Source organism: Denticeps clupeoides, unplaced genomic scaffold, assembly GCF_900700375.1.
Source record: "Denticeps clupeoides unplaced genomic scaffold, fDenClu1.1, whole genome shotgun sequence".
Lineage (NCBI taxonomy): Eukaryota > Metazoa > Chordata > Actinopteri > Clupeiformes > Denticipitidae > Denticeps > Denticeps clupeoides.
This window is the reverse complement of record NW_021629695.1, coordinates 36,742-47,388: the sequence shown is the minus strand read 5'-3', so window position 1 is coordinate 47,388 and position 10,647 is coordinate 36,742. Positions and strand designations below refer to the sequence as shown.

The window sequence follows — 10,647 nt, the reverse complement described above, 5'->3', positions numbered from 1 at the left end:
TAGTGTGGGGTCCAAGCTGGCTTTGCTGGCGTACTTTCAGGACTATCACTATTATGGAGGATAGCGGTCATCCTTATGTTGAGAATTTCAGGCTTGGCATCTCAGGTATGACACATTTTCATAAAATCCATTTTGAACAGGTGTTATTTCAGAGTTAGCGTCAGGCACTTACATGCCTGTAAGTTTAAATGATAAAATGCTGTATGAAATGGAAAAAAAGAAAGAATGAAAACGTGAAATCTAATACCGGTGTTGTAGCCGGCGCTCCTTTGAGCTGAAATACTCAAGTCCCACAATCGGGACAATGGGGTTCGAGTCGAAAAGCTTGTTGAGCCAGTAGGGGGAAAAAAATCCCCCCTCTGGCTGTGAACGAGGAAATCACAGAGGAATATATTCACCACGGTTCTTGGCAAAGGTGTGTCACCGCGCTGACAGCTGCATGCATCAGTATTTGAAATGTGCGCTGAGCATAAGGAATGTTGCCGGAGATATGCTCTGTGAAGGTAGGGCACCGGGACAGCTTGTGATTTAAACCATTTATAATAGTTTCATATTTATAATAGATGTATTTTTTCGCTCTCTGTTAAACGTTGCCTCTTTACGAGCAGGAATAATGATTCATGACCACAGAGTTGGAGAAATGTTGCATGTTTCCCAGGTTGGATGCGTTTACTGTCTTTAAATAAAATTGGTGCAGTGACATTTCCAGTAAAATCCCAACAACTCAGCAACATCAAGACAGAGTGACCGACTGCTCCCGACTGGGACATTTTATTATTGTTTCATTTAACTAATTGATTGTAATCTATCAACTTTTTATCCATGAAGCACTTAAGACTATATTCAAAAAATACTGTATTCTTTACAACAAAATGTCCCAAAACTGGTTAGACTGGCTGTAATAATCAGCTTTTATTTGAGCCAAAATAATGATTAATGTGAGATTTGGTGTTGCGACTACTGGCTGTAATAATCAGCTTTTATTTGAGCCAAAATAATTATTAATGTGAGATTTGGTGTTGCGACTACTGGCTGTAATAATCAGCTTTTATTTGAGCCAAAATAATTATTAATGATCAAATTAACTTAAGAGTTTAATTTTGTACATTACATTTTAAAATGAAAGGTTTATCAGAAATACACATTGAACCCTGAAATATAACTAGATATCTGTACATAATTTGGTGTATTTTTAAAATAATACCTTTTAGTAAATCTTTATTTATCCAGGATAATCCTATTGAGTTTCCAAGCAAGCCATGGCCAACAAAACAGAAGCCATAAGCTGATAAATTGATTAAAAAACAATAGTAGCTGAAAAAGTGGAATTCAGCTCCAGGTTTTGCTGTGTATACATGCTGTGGGGAAAGCAGTTTTTAGACCTAGTAGAGAAAATAAACCAATATATGATGCAGAGCAGAATGAAAAAAGAATATTTCAGTTTTTGAAGTATTGAAGTACAGTATAAAATATCATATATGATAACACATTTTTTTTCTAATCTAAACTGCTTTACTAAATTTGCAACGTGCAATTTGAAAGTAGTTGTAAGATTTGTTAACCCAGATGAATGGTAGATTAAGGCAAGACTTGCAATACCGGTGTGCATGTTAAAATACTACGCTGTCTCTTTTTCAGGTGCGTAGAAGATGTACAGCACTATAAATCATCATCACAATACACAAAGCAAAAACCTTTGACGGTGAGAGAAGAAAAAAAATATTCCGAATTGCACCGCCTGGTTCACTAGGTCACTCCAGGGTATTTGTTGACATAACTATAGTTAGAACTCCGCTAAAGTCGACCACTCTTTCCTTTTTAATAGTACAATACAATATAAAGTCTTATGAGCTATTTCCATGAACTTGTTTTTCTCTGTAGACAGACTGCATCTAAAATATGTAATTTTCAAATGTTATGGAAGTGAAGCAACTTCCTTATAGCATGCACACAGGTGCAAAACATGAGAACTATGTGGCAAGTTTTGATCTCTGAGTCTATGTGCTATCAGACAGCAGAATCTAGTCAACAACGTGGCCATGTAGCATTAAGAATTGGGGTTGGATAGATAATAATATTAGTGTTATCTGCAGGAATACACACATATATATGAAACATTCATTTTATGATACATGACACATATTTCAAATTTATTGATAAGTGCGCATTTAGTGACATCAGTAACATTAATAATGGCCTAGAAGCATTCAACTTGTCATCGGATTTTGTAACTATATACTAAACAAAAAATAAAATTTCTATAACTTCCTGTTGATTCTTTAAAGTTGATTATCTGTTCACTTGATAGGCATGGCAACACCACGATTGTGGTGGGTAGCGGTCATCCTTATATTGTTATGTGTCAAGGAATCTCAGGCTTTAAATGGTTTGACATCTCAGGTAAGATACACTTAAATTAATTGCTTTTCTTAAAATACATTTTGATCAGGAGTTACTTATGACCACAAAACCACGCTTTACATTTTTAATACGAAAAAACATGACTACATTCATGACAAAATGTTTAATTTTACATTCATGACTAACTCAGATCAAACATTTTTGTTCTCTTCTCAGATGTCCCCCATAATCACTTCTGAAACGTCACCACACAATATACAGAAAAGAGATAGTAGGTAGCAAGAATGATTAATCTAAATATCACTACTGTTTGATCAAAGAGGTTGAGTAAAAAATTAGTATCTTTTTTCAGCTGCTATCGCTCCCTTTGATTTCATCATTGAGTTGGAAATGGATGTCCCTAATAATGTGTCACTGGAGCAAATCAAGTCTTCGCTCAACTCAATCAGCTTGCCACTGGAAGACAACTCAACACAAATTCTAAGTGTTGACATTACCACAAGTGAGTTAATGTAATTTTTTGTATAATGTAAAAAAAAGTGAAGTGATTGTCACACGTGATACACAGCAGCACAGCACACAGTGCACACAGTGAAATTTGTCCTCTGCATTTAACCCATCACCCTGAGTGAGCAGTGGGCAGCCATGACAGGCGCCCAGGGAGCAGTGTGTGGGGACGGTGCTTTGCTCAGTGGCACCTCAGTGGTACCTTGGCAGATCGGGATTCGAACCAGCAAACTTCTGATTACGGGGTCGCTTCCTTAACCACTAGGCCACCACTGTCTTTTTACATACAATAATGACATTTTTTAGTCTTTTATTCTTGCTAAACCCACGGCCCTTTCTCAGTATGCCTCCCAAGCGGTGCTGGACTACAGTGCAGATGTGAAAAACAGTACTTCTGGTTAAAAAGTGCCTGCAGCAGATATGGAGCCTGTGATGAAATCAGCAATGGAACATGCAAATGTATCAACAGCCTTCCATCAAATGGAACATTGTGTCAAAGTGGTGAGAATTGTTATTATAATATTATTATATTATCTTCACAGAAACCCAGTTACATGTGAGGAAATAACTATCTTTTAATGAGACATCAATGGGCACATACAAAGAAAGGATTGTGCAGACTGATTTACCTGAAAAATACAACATTTTTGGTCACAATCCGTTGCAAATGTACTCAATTTAAAAATCCTTAAATTAACTGAAAAAATCAAAATCAAAACCAAAACGGCATAACAGAAAATATGCTGTTATGAGAATCTAACTGGTTAAATTGGTGAAAGGGAAATGCTATGGTAAGAAAAAACTCCTGGTATGCAAAGTGCAAACTGGGCATAAGTGTTATTTGACATTCTTTTTTGTGATTGCACAAAAAAAATTGCAGGCAATGACAGTTGTCCTTTGCTTGTACCCATCACCTTGTGATGAAAGGAACCTCAATAGAGCCTTGGCAGTTCTGGATTTTTTAATTTGCTATTCATTCCATATAGAAATTCCTCAGCTGTATGAATATGTGATAGACATTGGTCTAACAAGTACAAGTGGTGAAATCGTCGATGCTCTCAGGAATGTTCTGAGTCTCTCTGACCTGTACTACAGTGATGACAAAATCACCATCACAGATGTTAACATGACAACAGGTGAGAATATGAAGCATGTTTTTATGTTAATTTTTTCTATTGGATGTGTTCAGCAACAAGAATGCCTTGTTTTCTACCATTACACAGTGTGCTACACAAACAACACTAGAACTCAGTGCAGATGTGAGAACCAGTATGCTTGGGCATATAACACCTGTGTAACTTATGGGACATGTGATGCTATCTCATCGAACAAATGTGGATGCATCAATGCCATTCCACCAAATGGACAGTTCTGTCTGCCAAATGGAGGTAAAACATTGTTGTGAGAAGCCTGTAAACTTGTTTGCATGTTAGAACGTTGGAGTTTTTAAATTTGTGAAAGTTACAATACATGCAATATGTAAAATGAAGCTGATTTAAAAGCTTGCAAGTCTTTACTTGAAAGCTGTCACAGTCTTTGCCTTCCCTGGCCTCTAGAGGCCGCTATTGTACATTGCTTTTGTATACAGGTTACTGTACCCTTTGAAATATGCTTTGAGACCACTTTCTTGTTCCAAAAAATCAAACAAGTTTTTATTGGTTACATTTTGCTGTTTTTCTAATAGAAATTCCTCAGCTGTATGAATATGTGATAGACATTGGTCTAACAAGTACAAGTGGTGAAATCGTCAATGCTCTCAGGAATGTTCTGAGTCTCTCTGACCTGTACTACAGTGATGACAAAATCACCATCACAGATGTTAACATGACAACAGGTGAGAATATGAAGCATGTTTTTATGTAATTTTTTTCTATTGGATGTGTTCAGCAACAATAATGCCTTGTTTTCTACCCTTACACAGTGTGCTTCACAAACAACACTAGAACTCAGTGCAGATGTGAGAACCAGTATGCTTGGGCATATAACACCTGTGTAACTTATGGGACATGTGATGCTATCTCATCGAACAAATGTGGATGCATCAATGCCATTCCACCAAATGGACAGTTCTGTCTGCCAAATGGAGGTAAGACATTGTTGTGAGAAGCCTGTAAACTTGTGTGCATATTAGAACATTGGAGTTTTAAAATTTGTGAAAGTTACAATACATGCAATATGTCAAATGAAGCTGATTTAAAAGCTTGCAAGTCTTTACTTGAAAACTGTCACAGTCTTTGCCTTCCCTCGCCTCTAGAGGCCGCTATTGTACATTGCTTTTGTATACAGGTTACTGTATGCCTTGAAATATGCTTTGAGACCACTTTCTTGTTCCAAAAGATCAAACAGGTTTGTATTTGTTACATTTTGCTGTTTTTCTAATAGAAATTCCTCAGCTGTATGAATATGTGATAGACATTGTATTAACAAGTACAAGTGGTGAAATCGTCGATGCTCTCAGGAATGTTCTGAGTCTCTCTGACCTGTACTACAGTGATGACAAAATCACCATCACAGATGTTAACATGACAACAGGTGAGAATATGAAGCATGTTTTATGTTAATTTTTTCTATTGGAGGTGTTCAGCAACAAGAATGCCTTGTTTTCTAACATTTTGCAGTGTGCTACACAAACAACACTAGAGTTCAGTGCAGATGTGAGAACCAGTATGCTTGGCCATATAACACCTGTGTAACTTATGGGACATGTGATGCAATCTCAATGAACAAATGTGGATGCATCAATGCCATTCCACCAAATGGACAGTTCTGTCTGCCAAATGGAGGTAAGACATTGTTGTGAGAAGCCTGTCAACTGGTTTGCATGTTAGAACATTGGAGTTTTTAAATTTCTGGAGGTTACACTACATGCAATATTTCAAATGAAGCTGATTTAAAAGCTTGCAAGTCTTTACTTGAAAACTGTCACAGTCTTTGCCTTCCTTCGTCTCTAGAGGCCGCTATTGTACATTGCTTTTGTATACAGGTTACTGTACCCTTTGAAATATGCTTTTAGACCACTTTCTTGTTTCAAAAAATCAAACAAGTTTGTATTTGTTACATTTTGCTGTTTTTCTAATAGAAATTCCTCAGCTGTATGAATATGTGATAGACATTGTATTAACAAGTACAAGTGGTGAAATCGTCGATGCTCTCAGGAATGTTCTGAGTCTCTCTGACCTGTACTACAGTGATGACAAAATCACCATCACAGATGTTAACATGACAACAGGTGAGAATATGAAGCATGTTTTTATGTTAATTTTTTCTATTGGATGTGTTCAGCAACAATAATGCCTTGTTTTCTACAATTACACAGTGTGCTACACAAACAACACTAGAACTCAGTGCAGATGTGAGAACCAGTATGCTTGGGCATATAACACCTGTGTAACTTATGGGACATGTGATGCAATCTCATCGAACAAATGTGGATGCATCAATGCCATTCCACCAAATGGACAGTTCTGTCTGCCAAATGGAGGTAAAACATTGTTGTGAGAAGCCTGTAAACTTGTTTGCATGTTAGAACGTTGGAGTTTTTAAATTTGTGAAAGTTACAATACATGCAATATGTCAAATGAAGCTGATTTAAAAGCTTGCAAGTCTTTACTTGAAAACTGTCACAGTCTTTGCCTTCCCTGGCCTCTAGAGGCCGCTATTGTACATTGCTTTTGTATACAGGTTACTGTACCCTTTGAAATATGCTTTGAGACCACTTTCTTGTTCCAAAAAATCAAACAAGTTTTTATTGGTTACATTTTGCTGTTTTTCTAATAGAAATTCCTCAGCTGTATGAATATGTGATAGACATTGTATTAACAAGTACAAGTGGTGAAATCGTCGATGCTCTCAGAAATGTTCTGAGTCTCTCTGACCTGTACTACAGTGATGACAAAATCACCATCACAGATGTTAACATGACAACAGGTGAGAATATGAAGCATGTTTTATGTTATTTTTTTCTATTGGAGGTGTTCAGCAACAAGAATGCCTTGTTTTCTAACATTTTGCAGTGTGCTACACAAACAACACTAGAGTTCAGTGCAGATGTGAGAACCAGTATGCTTGGCCATATAACACCTGTGTAACTTATGGGACATGTGATGCAATCTCAATGAACAAATGTGGATGCATCAATGCCATTCCACCAAATGGACAGTTCTGTCTGCCAAATGGAGGTAAGACATTGTTGTGAGAAGCCTGTCAACTTGTTTGCATGTTAGAACATTGGAGTTTTTAAATTTCTGGAGGTTACACTACATGCAATATGTCAAATGAAGCTGATTTAAAAGCTTGCAAGTTTTTACTTGAAAACTCACTTCATCACTTTAACTGTCACAGTCTTTGCCTTCCTTCGTCTCTAGAGGCCGCTATTGTACATTGCTTTTGTATACAGGTTACTGTACCCTTTGAAATATGCTTTTAGACCACTTTCTTGTTTCAAAAAATCAAACAAGTTTGTATTTGTTACATTTTGCTGTTTTTCTAATAGAAATTCCTCAGCTGTATGAATATGTGATAGACATTGTATTAACAAGTACAAGTGGTGAAATCGTCGATGCTCTCAGGAATGTTCTGAGTCTCTCTGACCTGTACTACAGTGATGACAAAATCACCATCACAGATGTTAACATGACAACAGGTGAGAATATGAAGCATGTTTTTATGTTAATTTTTTCTATTGGATGTGTTCAGCAACAATAATGCCTTGTTTTCTACAATTACACAGTGTGCTACACAAACAACACTAGAACTCAGTGCAGATGTGAGAACCAGTATGCTTGGGCATATAACACCTGTGTAACTTATGGGACATGTGATGCAATCTCATCGAACAAATGTGGATGCATCAATGCCATTCCACCAAATGGACAGTTCTGTCTGCCAAATGGAGGTAAAACATTGTTGTGAGAAGCCTGTAAACTTGTTTGCATGTTAGAACGTTGGAGTTTTTAAATTTGTGAAAGTTACAATACATGCAATATGTCAAATGAAGCTGATTTAAAAGCTTGCAAGTCTTTACTTGAAAACTGTCACAGTCTTTGCCTTCCCTCGCCTCTAGAGGCCGCTATTGTACATTGCTTTTGTATACAGGTTACTGTACCCTTTGAAATATGCTTTGAGACCACTTTCTTGTTCCAAAAAAATCAAACAAGTTTTTATTGGTTACATTTTGCTGTTTTTCTAATAGAAATTCCTCAGCTGTATGAATATGTGATAGACATTGGTCTAACAAGTACAAGTGGTGAAATCGTCAATGCTCTCAGGAATGTTCTGAGTCTCTCTGACCTGTACTACAGTGATGACAAAATCACCATCACAGATGTTAACATGACAACAGGTGAGAATATGAAGCATGTTTTTATGTAATTTTTTTCTATTGGATGTGTTCAGCAACAATAATGCCTTGTTTTCTACCCTTACACAGTGTGCTACACAAACAACACTAGAACTCAGTGCAGATGTGAGAACCAGTATGCTTGGGCATATAACACCTGTGTAACTTATGGGACATGTGATGCTATCTCATCGAACAAATGTGGATGCATCAATGCCATTCCACCAAATGGACAGTTCTGTCTGCCAAATGGAGGTAAGACATTGTTGTGAGAAGCCTGTCAACTTGTGTGCATATTAGAACATTGGAGCAGTTAAATTTCTTGAAGTTGAAATACAAGTAATTTGTAAAAAGATGAAGAATGCATGGTTGCCAACAACTGCAAATAAAAATAGCATTTGATAAAAAAAAATCAATATTCAATATTTACCATTTCTAAAAAACGGAGGAGGAAGCATTCGCACGATCACAGGACAGGGGTTTAATACAGACTTCACAAGACAGGGGAACATCTACACGCACAATGACCCGATGGCGAACAGACACGAACAGGATAGTTTTATACAATTATATAAATAGAAAGCAGGTGAACACGATCAGGGAACATTACACAGGACGAACATGAAACTCCGGTCTGGATCCCGGATCCGGAGTAACCCCTGCCGGTCCGGATCATGACAGTTAGCAAAAGTGATATCAACTTGCTTTGAATCATTAGCGGTGGTGGCAGGAGGTAAAGTAGCCAATTTGCTGTAAAAGGTTCAAATCGAGAACCACCAAGGTGCCACTGAGGTAGGTTCCTTTCATGGTAGCTCACGTTGATGGTGATGGTTTAAGTCCACAGGACCATTTTGTAGTGTGCACCATGTGCTGTTTATCACAAAAACAATCACTTTCGTTTTGAAGAGATGCACAGAACATGGACATGTCTATCAAACAGTAAAAATCATGAGACTGTTCATGATTTAGTAAAAAAGAAGACAATGCAACAGAGGGGGATTTGATGATTCATTGTATGAAGTGTGAATAGTGCGAGTGGAAGTAAAAAGGTGTGTTTTCTCTGTTTTTCCATAGAACCTGATGTGGTTAGAAATCTGATGACCACTGAGATAACAACATCTTCAGTGTCTTTGGCCTGGAGCAGCCCACTGGGACAAAGTTCCTTCTACAGAGTAAAATGGAAGAATGGAACTGAAATTCTTAGTCTCAGTACCACAGACTTGTCAATTACCATCACTAGTTTGACACCAGGAGTAGATTACCAATTCACAGTCATCACCGTAGCAGCAGATAATATAACAGAAGGAAGTCCAGTGGGAATATCAGCATATACACGTAATTGTTTTATTCCATTTGGGAAATCTTGTTAACAGTTCGTCCAGGATTTGGCGATTGAGTGACACAAATTCAGCCACTCAGTGCAAAAAATTTACGTTTTTTTTTTTCGCTTTTGTCGAATCACTGCAACTTTTTTACCATTTTGACATATTGCAGCAGTTTTTACATTTTGCATGACTGAAACGTAATCAGTTTTACATGCATGTTACCGAACATGCAGACATGTGCGACAGGACTGCTGCTCATGTACTCTCAAAAATTTCCACTAATGGTCATGCATAACAGTTCCCAAGTGTTCTGAACGAAAATTGGGGTAAACATTTGTTACAGAGAGTTGCAGATATGCACGACCACCCAAAGCAAATCATCCTGATGTTGTCTCGCTTATTTCAGCGTTTTTACAGCAACCTTCTGAAGAAATAAACACTGCAAGTTGTATAGCAAATTTTTACTAAAGTTGCCACAAATTCGGGTATTTTAGATCGCAATGATTGCAAAAGTTTATCGTCAAATCCTGGAAGGACGGTTTGAAATAACAACGCACATTTTGCAGATGAAGATCGTCTTCAATTCCAAATGTTTGAAATTTTGTGTCTCCAAATATAGAGCCTGATGTGGTTAGAAACTTACTGTCTACTGACATCACAACATCTTCAGTGTCTCTGGCCTGGAGCAGCCCACGAGGACAAAGTTCCTTCTATAGAATTACATTTTCAAACGGAAATGGAACCTCTAGCCTCAATACCACAGACTTGTCAATTACCATCACCAGTTTGACACCAGGAGTGGATTACCAATTTTTGGTCATGGCTGTAGCAGCGGATAACACAACAGAAGGAAGTCCTGTAGGAATTTCATCATACACAAGTAAACGACTATGTGACATGGCAGAATGTCATTTGTTTCAGTACACCTTTTATTGTAATGATCAATGGTATCAGAATTTTTTAACTTCAGATAATTTTTTCTGTTATTCCATAGAACCAGATGTGGTTAGAAATCTGTTGACCACTGAGATCACAACATCTTCAGTGTCTCTGGCCTGGAGCAGCCCACTGGGACAAAGTTCCTTCTACAGAGTGGAATGGACAAACGGAACTGGA

The 10,647-nt window shown here is 37.4% G+C and overlaps 1 protein-coding gene across 1 annotated transcript; it reads left to right on the top strand.

The window, feature by feature from the left end:
* Window positions 1-2,751: 2,751 nt before the first annotated feature.
* On the top strand, window positions 2,752-9,304 carry LOC114771756 (uncharacterized). Its single transcript, XM_028965102.1, has 14 exons — window positions 2,752-2,863; window positions 3,855-4,004; window positions 4,092-4,256; window positions 4,553-4,702; window positions 4,790-4,954; window positions 5,251-5,400; window positions 5,487-5,651; window positions 5,948-6,097; window positions 6,185-6,349; window positions 6,646-6,795; window positions 7,361-7,510; window positions 8,060-8,209; window positions 8,297-8,367; window positions 9,281-9,304. Exons 1-14 carry the CDS (start codon window positions 2,752-2,754, stop codon window positions 9,302-9,304), a joined length of 1,917 nt encoding a protein of 638 aa, XP_028820935.1.
* The last annotated feature ends 1,343 nt before the right edge of the window (window positions 9,305-10,647 follow it).

Bases quoted from the DNA above. Each gene is read 5' to 3' on its own strand.
- LOC114771756 (XM_028965102.1), top strand. From the start codon at position 2,752: ATGGATGTCCCTAATAATGTGTCACTGGAGCAAATCAAGTCTTCGCTC. The intron at 5,652-5,947 runs GTAAGACATTGT...TTTTTCTAATAG, and splicing joins GTTCTGTCTGCCAAATGGAG to AAATTCCTCAGCTGTATGAA. The intron at 8,368-9,280 runs GTAACTTATGGG...GTTTTTCCATAG, and splicing joins CTTGGGCATATAACACCTGT to AACCTGATGTGGTTAGAAAT.